The 24,763-nt window shown below is 37.7% G+C and overlaps 1 protein-coding gene across 3 annotated transcripts in view; it reads right to left on the reverse strand.

The window, feature by feature from the left end:
* Positions 1–24,763, reverse strand: part of LOC150084725 (protein numb-like) — a 107,495-nt gene that overhangs the window by 49,616 nt on the left and 33,116 nt on the right. For 2 of the 3 annotated variants that reach the window (XM_090375465.1, XM_090375464.1), the window contains 2 exons: positions 22,579–22,713; positions 3,736–3,807 (listed from right to left, as the gene is read on the reverse strand). In XM_090375465.1, coding sequence (XP_090231591.1) covers positions 3,736–3,807; positions 22,579–22,713 — 207 coding nt within the window. The remainder of the gene's footprint in view (positions 1–3,735; positions 3,808–22,578; positions 22,714–24,763) is intronic. The other variant, XM_090375466.1, reaches the window with a different exon arrangement.

Below are 24,763 nucleotides of genomic sequence, written 5' to 3' on the forward strand. Positions count from 1 at the left end.
GGACTTATATTGTGAATGTACTGATTTGAGTTACAGTAATTCGGACTGTTGGCCATAGTTACGAAAGGAATCAGCCATACGCAGTTTAATTAGTTTAAGTATGCTTGGATATTCTGGACACTTTTTGTCACAAACAGAATGGTCTCCCAAATGATTTCTAGCAATATAGTTCGAACACATGGCCTCTTTGTTAATGTCTTTGCAATTTTTATATGTATGGCCTTTCCCAGCACAATGGCTGCATATAGGATCTTGTCATCTACATGTTTTGGTAGTATGCCCAAAACTCTGATAATTGTAACATACAGTCACAAGACAAAATCATTTAACCTGTATGACATCAGTTTTGCTTTCGTAAAGGTGACTGCAGTGGTCTCAGATATTTTTTAGGTTCTATACAATGGAACCAACTGATGATATTACCAACAGCAAATTCTAAATGGGAAGCATTAAATTAATTTTGGAAGCTACTAGGCTTTTTGTTTCAACTAAGAAATACTGCTCTAGGTTCAGGCCCAAATGGATGCAGGATGAACTAATGAAACTCGTGGCAGAGAAGAAAAATACATGGGATGCACATAAATTATCAGGCGACACAGAAGTCTATGGTAGATACAAGCTAGTCTGTAATCAAGTCACAAAGGAGGTTAGGCAAGCAAAGGCAGATATGAAAAATCTTTGGCAAAAGATGCAAAGAAAAACAGCAAAGATCTTTACTTATATAAACTCTAAAAGGAAGGGGATGAATCAGATTGGTCCACTTGATATCAATGGTTTGACTGTAGATGATCATTCTCAGATAGCTGCTGAACTAAATAAGTATTTTGCACATGAGGAGTTATTCAAGGAGGTGAGGACCAGATGTACATCAAACTCTAACAGGGAGTTAAATGATTTTTTAATAACTGAGAGCAAAAGTGTAGCTGAAATTGTTGAAGTTAAATATAAGAAAGGCACCCGGGGTGAATGGGATCTATCCAGTTATATTAAAAGAGGCAGCAAAGGAATTAAGCAAGCCTTGGCCATAATTATGAGAGCATCCTTGGACTCGGAGGAAGTGCCCACAGACTGGAGATGTGCAAATGTATCTCCAATTCACAAAGGGGGATCAAAGGGTGATACGAGTAATTACAGAACTGTTAGTTTGACTTCTGTTCCAGGGAAAATAATGGAGGCACTGGTAAAGAAGCACTGAAGGATCATTCAGACAAGACAGCAGTAATAATTCAGACACAGCATGAGTTTGTCAAGGGGAAGTCTTGTCTGACCAATATGATTGGATACTATGTGGTCACAAAGGAACTGGATGCAAAAAATAACTTTGATATCATATACTTGAATTTCAGGAAAACTTTTGATACTGTTGCTGCACTTGGAAGACTACTATACAAATTGGAGCAGTATGGCATTAAGGGTCCAAGTGGCTACAATATTGATGGATGGTTGAGTGGGGAAGACAGAGTGGTGATCGATGGGTAGTGCTCTACGTGGACTAATTTTATTATTGGTGTCCCTTGGGGTTCGGTGTTGGGCCCATTGTTGTTTTGTATATTTATCAGTGATATTGATGTCAAAGTTTGCAGATGATACAAAGGTTGGCAGGGTTGTTAATAACAGTAATGACAGTATGCTATGCAACAAGATCTGGAAAAGATGGGTAGATGGGCTGAGAAGCGGCAACTGAAGTTTTAACATTGACAAGTGCAAAGTACTACATATCGGTAGCAGTAACTATGTGGTGTTACACTTGGGGTAGTGCAGAATGAAATGACCTGGGGGTAATTGTGCAGTCAGATATGAAGTTTTCTGAGCAGTGCAAACAGGCTGCCATAGTAGGTCATAGGGTCTTGTCTATGATATACAGGAATTTTGCAAGCAGGGATAAGGAGGTGATTATCCCTTTGTATAAGGCAATGGTCGGGCCACACCTTTAGTACTGCATACAGGTCTGGAAGCCTCATTTTAGAAAGGATGTAGAGTTGCTAGAACAGGTATAGAGAATGACAACAAGACTGGTGAGAGGAACAAAGGGGTATTCTTACCAAGAAAGACTTACGTTCTGCAAATTGTAGCGCCTGGAAAGTAGGCACCTGCGAGGTGATCTGATTGAGGTGTATAAGTCCTTGAATGGGTTGAGCAAGCTGAATGCTGATGGGATTCTTCCTCTTGCTCAGATTACAAACCCGAGGGAGCATAGATTCAAACTGAGGAAAGACAGTTAGCATTAGTAGAGGCATTTGATGCAAGAAAGCAAGCTTATGCAGCATCAGCCAAAAAAAAAAAAAAAAAAAAAACCACTTCCACTTCACCCCTCTGTTCGTTCAAAATACCTGTCCAGCTGAGCCTTAAACTTATTTAGGCTATCAACTTCCACGACAAGGGATGGAAGTCTGTTCCACCAACCAACCACCTGCTGGCTAAAGGCAAATTTCCGCACGTCTATCCTACATCTGTCTTTCCTCAATTTGAATTTATGCCCTCTCAAGTGATTATTCTGAGCAAGAGGAAGAATTCCATCAGCATTGAGCATGCTCAAACAATTCAAGGCTTTATACACCTCTACCAGATCACCTCGCTGGTGCCTAGTCTCCAGACACTGTAATTTGCAATACTTAAGCCTTTCTTCGTAAGAGCACCCCTTTGTTCCATTCACTAATCTTGTTGCCCTTCTCTGTACTCGTTCCAGCAGCTCTACATCCTTCTTGAAATGAGGCCTCCAGACCTGTATACAGTACTCTAGGTGTGGCCTGACCATTGCCTTATACAAGGGAATAATCACCTCCTTATCACTGCTAGAAAAATTCCTATATATCATTGACAATACACCATGAGCTACTCTTGCAGCCTGTCTGCACTGCTCAGAGAACTTCATATCTGCCTGCCCAATTACCCCCAGGTCCTTTTCATTCTCTACCACTGTCAGTGTAGTACCACAGAGTTGATACGTTGCTCTGGGGTTGCTGTTTCCCATATGTAGTACTTTACATTTGTCAATGTTAAACTTCATTTGCCACCTCTCAGCCCATCTGCTCAACCTTTCCAGATCCTGTTGCAGCAGCAGCAGCATAGTGTCAGTAGTGTCCTTGACAACCCTGCCAATCTTCGTATTGTCTGCAAACTTGGACATTAAGCTTGATATACCATCATCAATATCATTTATAAATACAGAAAACAATAATGGACCCAACACTGAACCCTGAGGGACTCCACTAATAACATTAGTCCACGACAGATGTGTGGAAGTTTGCCTTTATCCAGCGGGTGGTTAATTGCTGGAACAGACTTCCATCTGTTGTTGTGGAAGTTGATAGCTTAAATAGATTCAAGGCAGAACTAGACAAACATTTGGAAGGAATGGATCAGTGAAATGGGAAGGATTTTTTTTTTTTTTTTTTTTTTGGCTGATGCTGTATAAGCTTCCTTTCTTGCATCATGTGCCTCTATTAATTCTAATGCTAAATCAATTTTTCTCATGATATCTTTTTACCAAAATAAATATTTGAATAAAGATTTATTTACCAAAATTAATAAAGATTTGACTGTTTTTCTGTATCTGTGGTTGAATGGCATTCAACCACAGATACAGAAATTTCAGCTAGCTGGACTGATTATATATATATTTTTTTTATTCATTTAAAGATATATCAAATTTTCTCGTGATATTTATTTACCAAAATTAGCAAATTATTAAGAAAGAATGAAGTGGGCTGAAAAAAAAAAAAAAAACTTGCTTACCCTGAGAATTCTTAAAGCTTCCTCACATACCTGCATGCCACGAGATTCAAAAACTTCAACACAGCCAAGATACTTGAAATAAAAACAATTCATATTTTATGAAATAATTCTTCTTTAAACACCATTATAAAAAACTAAGCAACAGATCAAATTTTAACATTAACTCAAAATAAATAAATTGTGAGGTCTTGGAAAAAAGGATGTTGAACAAGTGTTATGCATGTTGTGAGACCGAGAATTCAAAGGTCTTGACTATCAGGCAGATCTAATTAACTATTCTATTGTTAAAATCATATCTTGGGATATTTAGGTTAAAATGACAAAAACGCACTCAATCGGAAACCCACAATAATTAAGCAAAAGAAGTAAGAAACCCCATGGTTGCGGGAAATTCTCGGTTTTCTCAGGTTTTCACAGAAACTCCTCTCCCTCAATTGCAGACATGTGCCACTGCGCATCCGACAGGGGATAAGGCAAAAGAGTTACTTAAAGTATGAAAGAGCCAATAAGAGGACAAGGATTGCTATAACCACAAGAAGCTTGCATTCGCATTCGATAGTGATAATGTGGGTGGAAGGAAAATAAGATTCCCGGTTCCCACATACATCAACAACAGCAAATAAATGATGTTTACAATCACAGGGACAGTTACCAAAGATGGTATCGTTGGAGGGAATATGCACTTTCTTGGGTGACTTTGTCTCTATGACGTAGAATCAGATAACCAAAGAACAAAGTTTCCTTCCATTTTACTTCTTTTATTACCATCGGCAGGAAGTGAATAGTTCCTTTATTTTAGTATAGTCAATGAAAAGTAGAGCAAAGACACAAGGTATATACGAGTTTTTGGGAAGCTCAAAAAGGAGATAGTTAGACAGAGAGATTTTTGACTGCTGCTAGTTCATTGTGGGCAAAGAGAGCGAGAATGTCAATTCTGGAGAAGTAGTTGTTATTCAGCAGAAAAGAGTTTTTAAATTGTGCAGCAGAACGAGTTTGCAGACGACATAGCTGGCAGTGAGTTGAAAGAGAAGTAAAAGAAGAAGAACGAGTAGCTGAGGTAAAGATTCGAGACATCAGAGAGGACCACACCCAGATTTCACTGGAGAGAAGGAAGCCTCAACTGATTCTAGGAGAAAGTGATTTAAACGGTAAGCAAACTATTCCATTCATGTGAATGAAAATGACGAAAATAACATTAATAGATATAACTCAATGATTCCTTCCTAACTTACTTGAACTTCTTGTTAATTTAATTATATGTGGAATAACTATAATGCTTTAGAAGTACCTGAAAGTTTTCTCAGCAAATCAAATGCCCAAAAAGGAGTAAAACAATCAAATATGGAAAAGTGTTGGTCCTATAACTATGATGAGAATAGGTACTAAGAGCATGCCCTATGTTTCCTTGTTTTTCCCTAAAGTATGCAAAATATGAAGGTGTTTATTAACATTATAGTTATTCAGACTAGAGCAATATAGTAAATGACAAAGGTAAGGATTGAGGATTTTTATATGATAGAATGCAGAACTCTATAAAGAGTTAACTGTACAATTTTTTTTATAACTTTAATCAAATCCTTGCTGTTATTATGAGCTGAAACTTAGGACCAATATATATGTTTTCTCTTGTTGTTGTTGTTGTGGTGTTTTCTGGCACAAGGGCTACTTAGACCATATTGCACCTCCCAAATCAGTTGATTTTTTTTATATAAAAAACTGTTTGAGCAGCAGCTAGAAATGTTTTTTCTTCCATAATTAACCAAATGGAATGCAAGTTTTGTGTACATGTTTCTTTCATTTTAATAAATATTATGTGTTACTACATGTCTCGTTCTCACTGCCAATATTCTAATCCACACCAGAGAAAATAGAAGTAAGAAAGGGGTTAAAGTGAGGGTTGAGCGACACTCAGTGATCGCCCAATCTAAAAATCACAATGCAAATCTAATGCTGCAGCGGCCAGGTGTTATATGATCTTTGGTTACCGAGGGCACGGATTTTTTTTGTCCTAATAGATTGAAAGTTTAGAGCGGCATAGACATCAAGGGTGTCACCCCAAAGGAAGGGGTTGGTACAAGACAGTGCTGGGACGAGAGCACCCCACAAGATGGGGCTGTGAGCCCTAAAGGCACACAATGCACAGAATATTCTTAGAAAACTATAATAATCTAAAACATTTTTCCAAAATGAGAAAATTCTTCAGAGCATTATTCTCAACAATTACACATCACTACAACTGAATATAATAGAAAATCAAATGACAGAACAGCTCTTTTACACCTATAAAACAAGCAACCATATATGGGACCTCCATAGCCGAGTAGTCAGGAGTGGGAGTGCAGTAGCACACACTTTTTGAGTAGACCGGAGTTCAAGCACTTGACTGCAAAATATGGTTGATCTGCCAACCTGCACTGGACCAGCATGGCAGATTATGGTTCATTTCTCTCAACATAAATCATTGAGGAGGCTTTCATCCTGCAGTGGATTGATAATGGCTGCAGTTCACCCCCTATAAAAGCAGATGAACTGCAGCAATTTTTATAGCTTCTTGGTAAATTAGCATTAGCAAAGGCACATGATGCAAGAAACAAACTTATATAGCATCAGCCGAAAAAAAACCACTCATTTCACCCATCCACTCGCTCCAAATGTATGTCTAGTTGTGCCTTGAAACTATTTAAGCTATCAACTTCTATTAACTTCTTCTATTGGCTAAAGGCAAACTTCCACACATCTATCCTACAACTGTCTTTCCTCAATTTGAATATATGCCCTCTCAGGTGATTATTCTCAGCAAGAGAAGAATCCCATCAGTATTGAGCATGCTTAAAATATTCAAGGCTTTATACACCTCAATCAGATCAGATCACCTCACAGGTGCCTAGTCTCCAGACACTGTAATTTGCAAAACTTAGGTCTTTCTTCATAAGAGCAACCCTTTGTTCATTCACTAATCTTGTTGCCCTTCTCTGTTCTTGTTCCAGCAGCTCTACATCCTTCTTAAAATGAGGCTTCCTGACCTGTATGCAGTACTCATGGTGTGGCCTGACCATACAAGGTGATAATCACCTCCTTATCCCTACTAGAAAAATTCCTGTATATCATTGACAAGACACCATGAGCTACTCTTGCAGACCATCTGCACTGCTCAGAAAACTTCATATCTGCCTGCACAATTACTCCCAGGTCCTTTTCATTATTATAAAATCATTCAGCTGCCTTTTAGAGTTAATTTTATATGATATTGTAGTTTAAATAAATTTTTGAATGCAGTAGATAACTTTTGGCATTATTTTTAGATTTAATATCCATTTCAATTTATCCTAAATTTTCATGTTAACTTAAACATGTCTATTAACTGTATATATAAACACCACATCCAGCCCAATCACAGAATTGCAAACGGTTGTTCAGAAATGTCACACATTAGTTAGCAGAAATGAGACTCTGACCTTGTCATCTTTCAATTTCAGGATGTCAGCCGAAGGATGAGCTGGGCAGTGATTCAACGGTAACAGAGCCTTTTCTTCAAGTATTTTGGAGAGCAAGTGCTGTCTCACCGATGGTACAAATGCACCTTCAAAACCATGAACCAAAAATATCACTCATTATCCAGTGTTGGAGCTATTTTAAAAAAAAAAATCACAGGTGGAAATTTCATGTTGACATGCTTAAAACACTGGAGGACTTTTAACCCCTCCTCTCTTCCTATCCAGTCTATCCTTTCTGTAGATGTTGTACTCCCCAAATTCCAGTTCTGCATTCCTTATATCTGTGTGACACCACTTCTCTGATATCCCAACAATATCCACCTTTGATGCTTCTTGAGCAATACCTCAAATTCATCAAATTTATTTACCAAACTCCTAGCATTGGTGTACATGCAAGTATACATGCACCTGTTCTTTTTCTTAGCTACCCTAACACAATCCATGTGTTTACTTGTACTGCAATGACTCCAAGCAGTCTCTGAAATATCCTGCATCTTGTTTTCCAGGCTTCTGCTCATTCCAATAGAAGCAGTGCAATAATCACTTTCACCTCTGCCAATGGCTACTGTTAATCTATTAGTCCTTGTATCCCCCCCAAGCTAGCAGTTTTCCGACCCACCTAACACTGCCTCGATAGCATCAGCAAATATTCTTGCACCCTTTCTATTTAAGTGTATCCCATCCCTGTAGAAGCAGTCCCTTCTGTTAACAAGTACAGACCAGGCTGAAAAAAATTCTACCCCTTGAACCTTGCACAATCTTTCCAGGGCTGAATTGATTGACAAGGCTCTCATCATATACTCCCTCCTATAGTGTCTGGGCAGAATTGCAAACAGTTTCAAATTCAACCCTAATTCACAGCTTTTTTTCAACAGTGACCTGTACTTGTTAAGTAATTCTGCTGGTCTCCTACTCTTAATATCATTAGTGCCAACGTGTACAACTATATCATCTTTTGTGCCCTTAAAAGATGATATCTGCTCTACAACGTCATCAACCTTTGCCCCGGCAGATATACGCTGGTCCTTTTCCAAATTGCACTACACTTATATCGTTATCATATGTTCTGTTATAAGAATCAATTTTGATCGCCTTAGTGATGTTTTTCTAAAACACATTTCTGGAGGTCACTACCATAAAAAAAAAAAAATTTGCACTTTCCGGTTTATTGGGCTTTTCTGTTAGTGCATCTAATTATAAACGGGTAGTAAACTCAATCTTACTGCATTTGCAATAATCTCAATAACTGGAATTCTGTGGGTTTTTACATTACAGTAATATGGCGAAATCAGTTCCCCTTCACTGAAATCATCAATCATATAAAAAACCTAAATAAATTTTCAGAATCTTTTCTTCATTCCTATTTACTTATTTTAATGGCAAAGGGAAAGGGACCAATGGAAAGTGCAAGTGCTGGCAGTGCTAAGAAATGAAACAAAATTGATTTAGAAATGAAGATGATTAATTAAATATGAAGCAGGACAAAGTTTGTCATCTATTGCACAGAATTAGGTCTCGCTGCTTCAACAGTGAAGACTATTTTAAGGGACAGTGCACGTATAAAAGAACATGTTAAAGGATCAATGAATTTCACACCAGGGCCAGTCCGCCCCAACAGTGATCACAAAACAGCATTCAAATGCTATATCAAAGATGGAAAAGCTGTTAATAATATGGATGGAAAATCAGGTTCAGAAGCAAGTGCCCCTGAATCTAACAGCCATTCAAGCAAGAACTATTTATGAAGATAATGATAAGTACGGCAAACCCAAGCCAAGTTCGTGGCAAGCAATGGGTGGTTTAATAGGTTCAAGCATCGCACTGGTTTCCAAAACACTAAAGTATGTGGTGAAGACGCCAGTGCCGATTCTGCAGTTGCAGAGAAATTTTGTGATGTGTTGGGAAAAACCCCTTCTAAATCTCCACAGCTCTCAACTTCAACAGCAGCGTGCTTATCAGCTGGAGAGTTAATTCTGGCAACGAGGGTCGAAAGGTAAAACTTGCTGATGATAACATTAGCAAGTTTTACCTTTCGCCATCAGCAAGCTTATGCTGATGACAGGCATAAGCCTGTCTCCTCTCTCTTTTTGTAATTTTAGTAATTTTGCACACTTTTTGTAATTTTCCTTGTGAATGAGATAAAAAAAAATTTGAATAATTCTATTTACATGTTCATCAAACATTACTTTTTTGCTTCTATCAAATTCAGCGTGCATAGTTGCGAGTGCAGAATTTCCCTAAATGCTTATTTAGGGAAATTCTGACAAGTAAAATTCGACTTACATAGCATTCCACCGAATGCAACCCTTACGTTAATAGGGGAGTGGCTGTATTCACTTTTTCCAGTTTCCAATACAAAATTGCTAGTTCTTTAAACACACTATTTTTTTTTTTTTTTTTATCTGTTTTGGGGGTCATGACCATACCAGGCTATATCCTAAATTGTGGTAAGAAGAAACTCATTATATTGAGGTTGCACTGTATTTATAATTACTTTCTGCAACATTCCAATAAACAAATTTTCTCAGGAAAAGTGCCTTAATTATATCAAATTATTAGAATATTTAGATAATGTTCTTTTACAATCAACACTATTATTAAAAAAATATATTATAATAAAGTGGTGAATATCTTATATTTGTGACATACTGTGCACACTCAGCAGTGAAAAAGATTAATTTTCTTATGCCATTGAGGCTGTCACAGACATTCTCTCAGATATGCCAGACATGCTGTTCTTGCTACCTGTGAGTCTAAAACGCTGATGGAACTGATATTCGGGTGACACTCAAGTCAAAGTGGACCCAATTTCGGCGAAGTCCAGACGGTCTATGACAGCCAAATCCTCTGCTTGCACCTTCACGATGGTGGGACTGTTAATAATCCTGGGTATAACCTTCATGCACAAGTACATGGTGGGTGACCACCCAGGTGTGAACCAACGTAAGCAGGGGTCGAGGTGTGGCGCCCATACCACATGGAGGAACGCCGCCCCTCTATGTTACCAGGCAGTACTAGGTGGTAGATGACTCTCATCAACCGGTGAAAAACCACCACTTTGCTTATTGGAGGCTTGAAGTGGTGGAACCCATGTTTAGTCTCTAGAGCTAAGTTCCGGCCAACCCTTCCCTATCTCTTCCATCATGCAGTATGATTGATGATTTTTGAGGTTATGATGAATGTCGTGGCGAGATCCAATATTCCTTACATTTCGAGGGTACAGCTCTAAAACGGTGTTCGCAGGCCGGCCGCTAGTTAGTACACCGGACTGAACCTATTGGTAACTCTCTAGGAAGCTTCCGGATCAGCTAGTGTATAATCTTGCTACCTCTACTCTGCCAGATAGTGACTGGAGGGAGTCCGAGTAGTGTGTATGCGGGGAGCATTGTCGAGGCCACGTTATGTCAAGGATCTGGGTATATTCTTACCACATGTACGCCATATCCAAAAATTTCATTACATCATACAGCATGTCCCACCCACTTTTTCTTACTATTGAATACACCATGAATTGTCAAAATAATAGAGCAAGCTTATCTGCGAAAAGATCTAAACCTCCCAAGGACTTCCTAATTCATTTCACAAATATACGTGGTCTCAATTCTAATCTCAACGATGTCCATTTCCACTTGCAGTCTTCCAAACCCCATGTACTTTTTCTGACTGAATCTCAGTTATCAGTTTATTCAACTACTGCTCATCTCAGATGTCCAAATTATTTGCTGTATGATTCCTTTCGCCTCAAAGGTGGTACTTGTGCATATGCCCGTTCTGATATTCCCTGTCAGAGACTTGGCAATTTGGAATCTCCTCTCTTTGATCTTCTCTGGCTTAAAATCTCTCTGCCTCATTGTGTAAAATTCATCTGTTGTCTCTACCGTTCTCCGAACTCCACTAATCACTTGGAGCTCTTTGACTTCCTCTCTTTGCAACTTGACTTTCTCCAGTCCAACTTTCCTAACAGTGAGGTAATTTTCCTTGGTGATTTTAACGTTCACAACTCCAGCTGGCTTCCGTTTTCTAGTCACACCGACCCAGCAGGTCGAGATGCTGAGGCTTTTGCAATTACTAATGACCTAGCACAGATTGTTCATTTACCTACAAGAATACCGGACAATCCTAATCATACAGCCAATACGCTTGATCTTTTTCTCACAAACAACCCTTCTAAGTACAAGGTTGAAGTGAGAGGTCCTTTAGGCACTTCAGATCACAACTTGGTGATTGCCTCTTCTCCAATGGAACCTTTATCTCATGGCTATTCCCAACCTCGTATTGTTTGGCATTACAAGAATGCAAAATGGGATGACCTGCGAGACTTCTTTTCTTCTTTTCCTTGGTCTGATTACTGTTTCCAAACTTCTGATGTCAACGTTTGCTCAGATCGTGTCAGTGAAATTATTCTTGCAGGAATGGAATCCTTTATCCCACACTCCACTTTAAAATCTCGTCCTTTATCTAAACCTTGGTTTTCCAATAAATGTGCTAAGGCTGTCCAAGAGAAGAACGTTGCATATCGTAATTGGCTTGTTTCTAATTCTTCAGTTTCATTTTCTGCCTACACCAAAGCTCGCAACAATTGTAAAGCAGTTATTAATCAATCCAAACTAGAGTTTGAACAGGCTAAGAGTAGAAAACTTGCTTCTTGCCCTAATGGCAGCCGAGCATTCTGGTCTCTTGCCAAAGCTATTGGCCGCAACTTTTGCCCATCTCTGCTCCCACCTCTGTCCAAACCGATGGTTCAGTTGTCACTTCAGCCAAGGATAAAGCTGACCTGCTAGCATCCCATTTTTCTTTGAGCTCATGTATTAATGATCTTGGTAAAACACCTCCCACCATTCCTAACACGCTCTATTCAATGCCTCCTGTGGTCCTCCGTCAAAAGGATATCAGAAGGATTTTGATGAATCTTGATGCTAAGAAAGCTCCAGGTCCTGATGGTATTTCTCCACTTGTTCTCAAAACCTGTGCTCCTGAACTTACTCCTATTCTTTGCCGCCTTTTTTCACTTTCTTATTCCAAAGGTGTTTTTCCTTCTGCTTGGAAATTTGCTCATATCCAGCCAGTTCCTAAAAAGGGTGACAAATCCCTCCCATCCAATTATCGTCCCATTGCAATTACTTCTACTCTTTCTAAAGTAATGGAGAAATCAATTAACCGCCAACTCTTAAACTACCTAGAAACCTTCCGTCTGATCAACGATCGCCAGTATGGATTCCGTCAGTGTCGATCCACTGGTGATATTCTGGCTTATGTTACCCATTTATGGACTAATTCAATGGAAAGGTTCGGTGAAACACAAGTAGTTGCTCTTGACATCTCAAAGGCTTTTGATCGTGTTTGGCATAAAGGTCTTCTAAACAAGCTTCCATCTTATGGTTTGCCAACTGTTTTTAGTAATTGGTTATCCAGTTTTCTCTCTGATCGCTCACTGAGGGTGATGGTAGATGGCTCTCTGTCTTCTAACTTCTCCACTAATGCCGGTGTCCCCCAAGGTTCAGTTCTTTCCCCCACTCTTTTCCTCTTGTATATCAATGACCTTCTTCCACTGACTGGAAATCCTATCCATAGTTTTGCCGATGATAGCACATTGCATTCAACTTTCCATTTTGAGAAACCTTGTCCAGCTCAATCAGCTTCAAGTTTTCGAAAATCTGCTGCCAATTCCTTAAATGCCGATCTTCAGGTAATTCTCCAGTGGGGCAAAGACAACTTAGTTGATTTCAACCCTTCTAAAACTCAATCTTGTCTTATATCTCGCAAAAAGGATTCTTCTGCTCCTACGCTTATCTTTAGTGACACTCCAATTTCTAGGCAAAATGATATATCTCTTTTGGGGGTTACCCTGACTTCTAATCTCTCTTGGCACAAGCACATTACAAATATTGCTTCCTCTGCATCTAAAAAACTTGGTTTTCTCTTTCGCTCTCGGTGTTACTTTTCTTCCAAACAGCTGCTCACTCTGTATAAATCGCAAATCCGCCCTGCCATGGAATATTGTTCCCACATCTGGGGTGGTGCCCCCAAAACCTCTCTCAGGCTTCTTGATTCCATTCAGAAGAGGGCAGTTAGGTTAATTAATGATTCATCTCTAACAGAGTCTCTCCACTCGCTGTCTCATAGACGCACTGTTTCTGCTGCATGCCTCTTCTACAGATACTTCCATGGGCACTGTTCTTCTGAATTGGCTTCTATAATTCCCGCTCTCTCTTTCAAAACAGTCCGAACACGTGCCGCCACCAGCCAACATCCATTTACTGTCCAACTTCAAACCCACAGAACCAACTTTTCATCTTCCTCATTTATTCATTCAACTGCCGTTTTCTGGAACAACCTTCCTTCATACGTATTTCCTGAAAATTACAATCTACAGAAGTTCAAGTCCAATATCAACAAATATCTTCTTTCGTCTTCTCAACCTCCAACCCAAGCACGGTACTAAGTACTATAGGTTATAATACCTCTCGTGTTTGGGGTTCTCATAAAAAAAAAAAAAAAAAAAAACGTCTCCAATTCTAACTTAATCAATGATGCAAATCACAGGTTACGCACTAATAACTTTTTTTTATTTTAATTGTTTTTGGTCTCCTTTGTATGTCTTGAACTTTCACTAGACAGTTAATTATCAAAAATGATAATACATTTTTGATAAGTGATAAATGATGATAGTACTAATCTAATATGGATGAAAAATGATAATAGTACTAATGTAATATGGATGAAAAATGATAAATGATGATAGTATTAATCTAATATGGTATAACACAACAAGAAGGCACAACTCTCAATTATATTTCTTCAATGATAAAACTCATAAAACTGCTTCCTTTTTGGTGAAATTGCAAATGCAACTGAAATGTCATTACTTATTATAAAAAAATCTTTAGCATTAGTAAGAGGCTTATTATGCAAGGACTATAGAGAATCAGCCAAAAAAAAACCCTTCACATTTCACTTATCCATTTGCTCCAAAAGTTTGTTCAGTTCTTTCCTGAATTAATTTAAGCTATCGACAAGTGGTAATTTGTTCCAGCAATCAACCACTCATTGGCTCAATGCAAATTTCCATGCATCTATTCTACAACCGACTTTCCTCAGTTTGAATTTATCTCCCTCAAGTGCATAATCTGAGAAAGAGGAAGAATTCCATTAGCAATTGTGCTTGCTGAAACTATTCAAAGTTATTAGCATTAGCATTAGTAGAGGCATTTGATGCGAGAAAGCAAGCTTATGCAGCATCAGCCAAAAAAAAAAAAAATAAATAAATAAATAAAAAATAACCACTTCCACTTCACCCCTCTGTTCGTTTGAAATACCTGTCCAGCTGAGCCTTAAACTTATTTAGGCTATCAACTTCCACGACAAGGGATGGAAGTCTATTCCACCAACCAACCACCCGTTGGTTGGTGGAATAGACTTCCATCTATTCCACCAACTAAAGGCAAATTTCCTCACGTCTATCCTACATCTGTCTTTTCTCAATTTGAATTTATGCCCTCTCAGGTGATTATTCTGAGCAAGAGGAAGAATCCCATCAGCATTGAGCATGCTCAAACCATTCAAGGCTTTATACACCTCTATCAGATCACCTCGCTGGTGCCTAGTCCCCAGACACTGTAATTTGCAAAACTTAAGCCTTTCTTCGTAAGAGCACCCCTTTGTTCCATTCACTGATCTTGTTGCCCTTCTCTGTACTCGTTCCAGCATCTCTACATCCTTCTTGAAATGAGGCCTCCAGACCTGTATACAGTACTCTAGGTGTGGCCTGACCATTGCCTTATACAAGGGAATAATCACCTCCTTATCCCTGCTAGAAAAATTCCTATATATTACAATCAGTTATATACCACAATCAGATCACCTCAGAGGTGCCTAGTCTCCAGATGCTGCAATTTGCAGAACTTAAGCCTTTCTTGGTAACAGTAACCCTTTGTTCCCCTCCCCAATCTCGCTGCCCTTCTCTGGACTCATTCCAGCAGTTCTACATCCTTTCTAAAATGAGGCCTTCAGACCTGTATGTACTCAAGATGTGGGCGGACCATTGTCTTATACAAAGGAATAGTCACCTCCTTATCCCTATTAGCAAAATTTCTGTATATCATTGACAAGACCCCATGAGCTACTCTGGCAGCCTGCCTGCACCACTCAGAAAACTTCACATCTAACTGCACAATTACCCCCAAGCCTTTTTTATTCTCCACTACCCTGAGTTTTGTACCGCACAGTTGGTATGTCACTCTGGGGTTAGTGCTACCCATATAAAATATTTTACATTTGTCAATGTTAAACTTCAGTTGCCACCTCTCTGCCCATCTGCCCAACTTTTCTACATCCTGTTGCTGTTATGGGAGTTTCTGGCACAAGGGCTACTTAGGCCGTATTGTGCCTGGATCCTGTTGCAGTAGTGACAGTAATGACAGTATGTCATTACTGCCATTAACAACCTTGCCAACCTTTGTATCATATGCAAACTTGGACATTAAGTCTGATATGCCTTCATCAATATCAATGATAAATATGGAAAACAACAATGGGCCCAACACCAAACCCTGGGAGTAATTTTAATTGTTTTTAAAATTAAAAACAATTTTTAAACTTTGCAACATATTGTTGTCTCTAAACTCAACAACATGTTGTTGTTGTGTTTAAAGACAAAGGCTGCTAGGGCCATATTGTGTTATTTTTTTTTTTTTTTTTAGGAGCATTGGCAACTAAGGCCATTTTGCTCCGGGATATGTGGTGGTCATTCGCTGACCTTTCCGCATCCTCCGTATTTGGTGGTGACGGGCTCGAACCCAGGTCTAATCAAGAAGCGTGTGCTATGCACTGCTGCTCCTTCCCACCTGGCTACGGAGGCACCTCCATATTGTGTCTTTCTAATGGTGAACCCTGGGAGATATGATGCATTACAGGTGAGGTATATATATTTGCTAATGTGACATTAGCAAATACTTCCCTCACTTGTAATGTATCATAACATTGGTGCAAAAGTATTCCCCTGCCACTACCAACAATGGATTGTAACATTGTGGCACACCTACTGATTACATATATTTGTGAGACCTCATTCGTAGTATCCTTTTACTTATTCCAATGATAAAACATCTACAAATGCCTGCAAGCAGTAAACATATATAATGATACATAGAAATAATGTAATTATTAATACACAGTTAAACTGTAAAATAAGATAACCAAATTGAAAATTACAGAACATGATTCTGCACTGAAGTTTCTTGTTTTCTTTTTTTTTTTTTTATGCAGGATTGTTTTCTCTTTTAATTATTATTATAAAAATTACAGAACTTAATCCTGCATTGAAAGATTTTATTTGGCTTATAAATATAATAAATATTGAAGAAAATAAAACATTCACCTTGTAGCTGAGAGAAGGTGAAGTTGGAATACGAAAACAGAGCTGTGATGAAAGCAGGTATGGATAGCAGAAAAGAAAAAAACATATATATACAGTTATACATCTCAATAATAACTGAAGAAATATAGGGAGATTCTTAGCCATTTCTTGGGGAAATACACTTATCCTCTTTATAAGAGACAAATACAGACAAATACAAAAATTATGCACAGCAAGGTGCACACAGCTTGTTTCCATTTTCTTCAACAGTTATGTTAAATTACATACAAAATTGAATTACATAATTAGTATTAGTAATGGCATATGGTGTAAGGAAGTGTAAGGCTTACACCAGCAAAAGAAAAGAAAAGAAAAGAAAAGAAAAAAAAAAAAAAAATAGTGCATGCTGAGCACGCATAGCAGAAGTTAAGTGAAACTTCTTTAGGCGAACATTTATCACTTGACCAAGGATCCCATATTAACCATATGAATGCTGCAGGCAACAAATCTGCATGAATGGTAGCCTCGGAGATATGAGACGTTCTGTTACCAAATCTAGTTTCGGCAAATGCTGTGGCACTGGATGATATTTAAAACCATTTGACTTCAATAGAGCCAGAATCACTTTGTTCTTGAGAGAGCCATGACAGCTGTTACAGGCCAACATTTGACTTACATAGTCATTTGAAAATGCTGTTTGCAGAAGAGAGTGATCTCAAGCTGCTACAATCTTCACATCAGTCTTGAACAAAAGCCGATCACACACAGAACAGACTGAACCAAAATCATTATCCAGGAATGTACATTTAAACTGTGCGTGGATGCTTCGGTGTTTCCTAAAATCCTGTTGCTGCTCCGGCTGTGTGTTAAGTGCTGAACGATTTGATGGAGTACTTCTGGCAATTGGTTTTGGCTCCACTGCTTTGAGGACTCCATGTTTTCATTTGCAGTATCTACTTCCACGAGTCCTCCTTCCAAATTCACTTCTAACATTTCTGGGGAGATGTAAGGCTCTGAAGATGTGGATGGACCTTCTCCGGCTTCTTTGTTCAACTTCATCGCATGCTATAATTTCTTCCACTGTCAAAATAGCTTAGATCTCTCCTTTGTACTCAATGGAGATGGTTTTGGCAGTCGCATTGCACGTATACGTGCTCTATACGCCTTACGCGCTCACTGTTAGTCCTTCGGCATGTTGAATTATAAATTTTTTTCAATTTTTTTTTATTAAATACGGTGGATAATGACGAAAGAAATAGCATGACGCAATCAGTAGGGGTATTGATAGGGTCATGCATCATTTGTGCCTTGGTACAGAGTGGTACAATGGTGGGGGGAAGAATCATTTCGTATCGGATTTTCTTGACGATTTTTATCAATACTCACGTATTGCACATGTACACGTGCTATATACCTTACAATGCTCACTACAGTGGATCCGCACTTTACAACTGGTTCACTGTACGATCAAGTCTCTTTACAATTGGTTCACTGTACGATCAAGTCTCTTTACAATTGGTTCACTGTACGATCAAGTCTCTTTACAATGGACACTCCATAACAAAATATCGTTCACTATACGATATATAGTAAGCACACTGATCATTGCGATCACGTTTACGAACTGAATTTTAATTCTATTAACGGCGATTCTAATAAGCGAAAATAGGAGGAATATTATCCACAGGCTATAAAAGTAAAGATATAAAGCACAGTTTTACACTTTATTACCTTACCAATTAACAAAATTAAATGATACCTGGAAATTGAAAGAATATTTTCCACAGGTTAACAAAAGAAAAAGTAAAGAAGGCAACTACACCAGGTATTGCCAGGTCACCCTCCCCATTACTAACCCAGTCTAACGCTGTTTAATTTTGGTGATCGCACGAAAACCAGGGCATTTAGCCTAGTACGATATTTGGCTAATCAGGGTGCCTGTAATGCGTTTACTTATGGCAACGGTCGTTACATTTTTTTTATCAATCAACAAATGCCAGTTACTCCAATCTGAAAACTGCCTGAAGCACGCCTAAAGAAGTTTCACTTAAAAAAAAAAGGGTAAAGTAATAATAATAATAATAATAAAAATAAAAATTAATAAATAAAATTAATAAATTAATAAAAATTAATTGGGCCCTTTCAATAAGCTCAATGTCTTTTTTTAGGTGTGGTCTCCAAACTTGAACAGTATTCCAAGTGTGGTCCAACAATAGCCTTATACAATGGGATTATGACATCCTTATCTCTACTAGAAATATCTCTATATCTCTATTAGCCAGCGGGTGGTTGGTTGGTGGAACAGACTTCCATCCCTTGTGGTGGTGGTTGATAGCCTAAATAAGTTTAAGGCTCAGCTGGACAGGTATTTTGAACGAACAGAGGGGTGAAGTGGAAGTGGTTTTTTTTTTTTTTTTTGGCTGATGCTGCATAAGCTTGCTTTCTTGCATCAAATGCCTCTACTAATGCTAATGCTAATGCTAAATAATAAAAGAAAAGGAAACAGACGACCTCTGCATTTGAATTTTCCCAAACTGCCAACCTCAACCACTCACGTAGATAACATATTCCAGCAATTTTTAAATTGCTGACTAAAATAAAACTTCCTGCAATCCAGGCTAAACACTCCCCTCCCCCCGTAACTTGAATTTATGGCTCCTAGGCTCAAGGATCATTTATAACCATGAAAATTTCATCCTCATTCATTTTACTTTTGCCTCTCAGAGCCTCAAACACCTCAATCAAGTGTCCTCTAAGATGCTAGTTTCCAAACTGTGCAACCCACATATTCAAAGTCTTTCTTCATATGGATGGCCTTTTGCCAATCTCACTACGAGAATTACCCATCTTTGGGCCCTTTCAATAAGCTCAATGTCTTTTTTTAGGTGTGGTCTCCAAACTTGAACAGTATTCCAAGTGTGGTCCAACAATAGCCTTATACAATGGGATTATGACATCCTTATCTCTACTAGAAAATGTTCGATAAATCATCAAAAGGACACGGTGGGCCTGCCTGTCTACAATGCTTGGAGAACTTCATTTCTGACTGTATCGTAACTCCCAAGTCCCTTTCTTCCATTACTGACTTTAGTTCAACTCCACCAAGTGTTTAAGTTATCTTGGGGTTGCTTTTCCCCAGGTGTAAGACCTTGCACTTTGCTGGATTAAAAGCTGTCACTTTTCTGACCATCCCTAAAGTTTATCTAGGTCACTCTGAAGAAGCCCTGCTTGGCAGAGACCATTAATTACTCTACCAATCTTTATATCATCTGCAAATTTAGACATCACGCCCTCTATCTCCTCATCAATGCCATTTAAGAAAATCAAAAACAACAGTAATCCCAATACTGATCCTTGGGAACCCCACTTCTTACATTAACCCAATCTGAAGAATAACCATTTATCACAACCCTCAGCCTCCTGTCCTGAAGTCATCCTGCTATCCATCTAAGGATTTTTCCTGTGATTCCAACTGTTCCAGCTTATAAAATAACCACTCATGTGGGCCTGAGTCAAATGCTTTGATGAAATCTAAACAAACAATGTCAAAATTATTCTCTAAATCCAACTCATGAGCGACCCATATCAATATAGCTAACCAGATTTGTTAAACATGATTTTGACCAGTCAGTAATTTCCCACTATACTCTTAGAACCACCTTTATGTTTTTTTTTGTTTTTTTTTTTTTTTGTTATTTGGTTTTTAGGAGCATTAGCAACTAAGGCCATATTGCTCCGGGAATATATGGTGGTCATTCCCTGACCTTTCCGCATCCTCCGTATTTGGTGGTTACGGGCTCGAACCCCGGTCTAATCAAGAAGCGTGTGCACGCACTGCTGCTCCTACCCACCCGGCTACGGAGGCGCCGCAATACATTGGCATTTTTCTAATCCAATGGAATCTCTCCTGAGTCCAGTGATGCTCTCATAATTAGCCTTAATGGTTCAATGCACTCACTTGCTGCCTCCCTTAAAATTATAGGGTATATGCCATCAACCCCAGGAGCCTTACTCACCTGTAGGCTCAAAAGTCTTTTCATTAAATAATAATATTAGTAAATTAATAAGAGGAGTTTACCTCAATATAGTACGTGGAACACTTCCGTATGATACCCTCCAGAAATTAAAACGGAAAAAACGAAAAAATCGACAACTTACCGGTACATTAAAGTAAAATATAAATAATTAAAGTAAAATATAAATAATTAAATAATCAATTTAACACAATTAAAAATCAATTTAAAACAATTAAAATTCAAATTAACGCAATTAAAAGAATCTAACGAAAATATTTTCAAAAATCGTTTTTGAATATTTTCGTTAGATTCTTTTAATTGCGTTAATTTGAATTTTAATTGTTTTAAATTGATTTTGAATTGTGTTAAATTGATTATTTAATTATTTATATTTTACTTTAATTATTTATATTTTACTTTAATGTACCAGTAAGTTGTAGATTTTTTCGTTTTTTCCGTTTTAATTTCTGGAGGGTATCATATGGAAGTGTTCCACGTACTATATTGAGGTAAACTCCTCTTATTAATTTACTAATATTATTATCAACGTAGAACATATTGAGTATTACAGCTCTGTTTCATACTATCTATTAAATAATAATGTGAAATTTCAATATCATTAATTACATATTTTTCAACTTCACTCTCATAATTTCCCATTGACAAAGGGTTTTTCTTCTGTAAATATCGATGCATTATATTATGTATTAAATTACATTACATATAACAGAATATACTATATGTAACGTAATGTAATATGTATTACATCTAATAGAATATATAATATGTATAATTATTATTCAATACCTTGGAATTATTCTATTATTTTATTAAGTATGTATGCTTTTTCATTAGACAGTATTGTTGTTGTTGTTATTTTAGTTTTTAGGAGCATATGCAACTAAGGCCATATTGCTCCGAGATATGCAGTGGTCATTCCCTGACCTTTCCGCATCCTCCGTATTTGGTGGTGATGGGCTCGAACCCCGGTCTAATCAAAAAGCGTGTGCTATGCACTGCTGCTCCTTCCCACCTGGCTACGGAGGCACCATTAGACAGTATGCTTTTGTCTTTACAAGTCTACTGGTAGTCAAAGATCCCAAACATTTGCTCATATTCTGAGATGGTAGTGTGTCTGTTATTATGAATGAGTATCAGGCAAGAATATGCTCCGTGACTACGACAGTGACTTGATGATGATAACAACAAAAAAAAAAAAAAAAAAAAAAGTGAACTGTTCATGCTGAATGAATTTTTTTTTTTTAAATGGATGAAGAGCTATTGGAGAGGGTGTAGAGATGAGCAACAAGATTAGTAAAGGTCACAAAAGAGTACAATTATCAAGAAAGACTGGAAATCTATCAATTTCAGCATATGGACACTACACAGGAATGTAGAGAGTGGAGGGACAACCAATCAGCTGTTCTGGGCCCAGACTTTGTAGGGGAAAGGAAGTTCCATGAGAGGCTGTCTAGGGGCCAGTTGGGTGGCTTGGTGCCCCCGAAACTACATATCTATGTGGAGACATAATTGGAGCCCTTCAAGCTTTAAAAGGGTTTGCCTTTATTTAGAGTAACTGATCAGAATAAATTTCGATCTAGTGTTGTCACAATGGATAAACATATCACAAGGTTCAGCAGATTATTTTTTTTTGGTTGATTCCTTAAAACTTGCATTATTTTGCCAATACTAATATTCTTGAAAATGTCCAGTTTACAATTTTTTGACCTGCAATTATTAATCAAAATGTTTTTATATTACTGTTTTTATACTAATTATCACCCTCCTCTGAATAATCAGCTCCACTCCGAGAAACACTGTCACAACCTATTCCTATGCTGACCATAGACTATCGTCATAAATACAGATTATCTTCAAATCAAACACACATGATAGAAAAAGTACATCTAGGAGAAGTGAGGGAACAGGTCTTTACCTTCAACAAAAAAAATTTACAATAACACAAATCCAAACTTACTTTAACAATGAAGCTACAGGTCCCATCTTTTACTGCAGTTTCATCCGCTTGCCAATGATGTGGTTTACTACACTCTGGAATTTGATTCTTTTTCTTTCGAAAGCTATCTCTTAGACTTTTACGTAACCGATCCATCTAAAACACAGTTTTGTTTTAGTATAAAATTTTACTCTCTTAAAGCATGATGTTAATTTCAATATACACTTAAATTTACACTATCAAACAATTGGTGGATCACAGCATGTATAAAAAAATGTTTGTGTAAATGCATAGTTGAAATTAAGTTCTGATCAATGTAAGCCAAATATTAAAAGCAAGTCCAGAGTGAACAATAATTGTGGTTTTATTGGAAATGACACACCAGAAGTACTGCAAGCTCGTGAGAAAAGTTTTTGTAATTGCTATATACAACATGTGCACAGACAAGTTTAGAATGCCGTATGGCCACATGTCTCTTAGTTGCTGTGGCCGTATGGCCACAGCAACTAAGAGACATGTTTTGTGCTAACAATGAATGAATAAAATCAAGGTATTGATGAACTGTTGCAGAATCAGCTGCCAATCTTGTATAAGTGCTATTTCCCAGCTGGTTTAAGTGTCACCAGACAGCCTGGACAAGCTGCAATATGTTTTCCAAGGGTGTCCCAGATGTGCAACGTAATTCAGGTTGGGGAGCAGGCAAGCCAATCCAGGGGGATAATACACTCATTTCACAACATATTGTTGACCAGCTGTTCCCTATTGCAGTTTAGCATTGTCATTCATCAGAATGAACTCTCTGCCTGCAGAGAGTTCATTCTGATGGAAGAACCACGAGTCACAGCATATGGAAGAACCATGAGTCACAGGATCTCATCCCTATACTTACATGCAGTCAGGATCCATTCCTGATAATGTGGAAGTCTGAATTAAATGGTTGAATTAATCACAGTTAACTGTAATTTCTCAGTCATATACAGTCACGGGACACGTTGATTAACAAACTGTTTAAAGTTGTTTGTTATTTGGTTTTTAGGAGCATTAGCAACTAAGGCCATATTGCTCCAGGGATATGCAGTGGTCATTCCCTGACCTTTCCACATCCTCTGTATTTGGGGTGACAACTGTTTAAAGACTTCATTCATCCTGTTGGTGTCACCAAGTCATGATTTGATGCCAACGGGATGAACGAAGCTGCCAACAATTTCGGAGGTTTGCAAATGAGGAAAATTTGCAGGTGTTAATGAAAAATGAGTTTCCAAGCCTTTCAAATAATGGAATCAGCTATGTCCTAGATGGCTCTGAAAATAATGCAGTCTGAAGAAAGCGAAAGTTCAGACCATAACAGCTATAATGATAAGTGTGATAGGAAAAATGACATGTTTTTGGCATCTATGATGGTAAAAGCTTCATTTTACACTAAAATTCTGTTTAGTGAGCACTTGTGAACTTGTGCTTCAAATATATAACCAATAAAATATTTTTCCCAAAATCTGCTTTCTAAAACTTGGGGGGTGTCTTATCATCTATTAAATATGATGGGTGCGCATATATTTTTATGCATCTAACCACCTAGAACTTTTTCTGCATATAGATTTTTTTTTTTTTTTATGGAATCTTCCTCATGAACTACTTACTACCTTGCCATGGTGAGGAGGCTTGAGTACCCCAGTGATCCCAAGAACTATGCTAGCAGGAGCTTAAATTCCTGGTAGGCCATTCTAGCCAGACAGGTAAAAAGCAGGAGAGAAAGTATAATCCACCATTCAGAATAGGGCTAGCAATTCACCTTTAACATGTAAATTCAAAGTCAAAATATTCTAAAAATTAAAATCAAAAAATTCTAAAAATCAAAATAAAAAAAAAAAAATTTAAACATCGAAATCAAAATAACAAAAATTTAAAACTCGAAATAAAATTTTAAAATTTGAAATCAAAATAAAAAATCAAAATGCTCAAAGTAAACAAAAATATTTTGAAAAATCTATAAGCAGAAAGGAATAGTAAGAGCTGGAACGTGGAATTGGAGATAAATTAATACGAAAGGAGAAAAAAATAGTTGAAGAAAAAAAAATTTTTTAATTAATGTGGACATTAATAGAAAGAAAAAAAGGAAAAGGGAAACATAATAAATGTAGAAAATTACATAGTGTATATACCAACGGTGGGCAAATGCGGCTCTTCGTTGAGTTAAGTGCAGCTCCCA

This window comes from Mastigoproctus giganteus, chromosome 6 (genome assembly GCF_048544385.1).
Source record: "Mastigoproctus giganteus isolate SK-2022 chromosome 6, ASM4854438v1, whole genome shotgun sequence".
In the NCBI taxonomy this organism is placed as follows: domain Eukaryota; kingdom Metazoa; phylum Arthropoda; class Arachnida; order Uropygi; family Thelyphonidae; genus Mastigoproctus; species Mastigoproctus giganteus.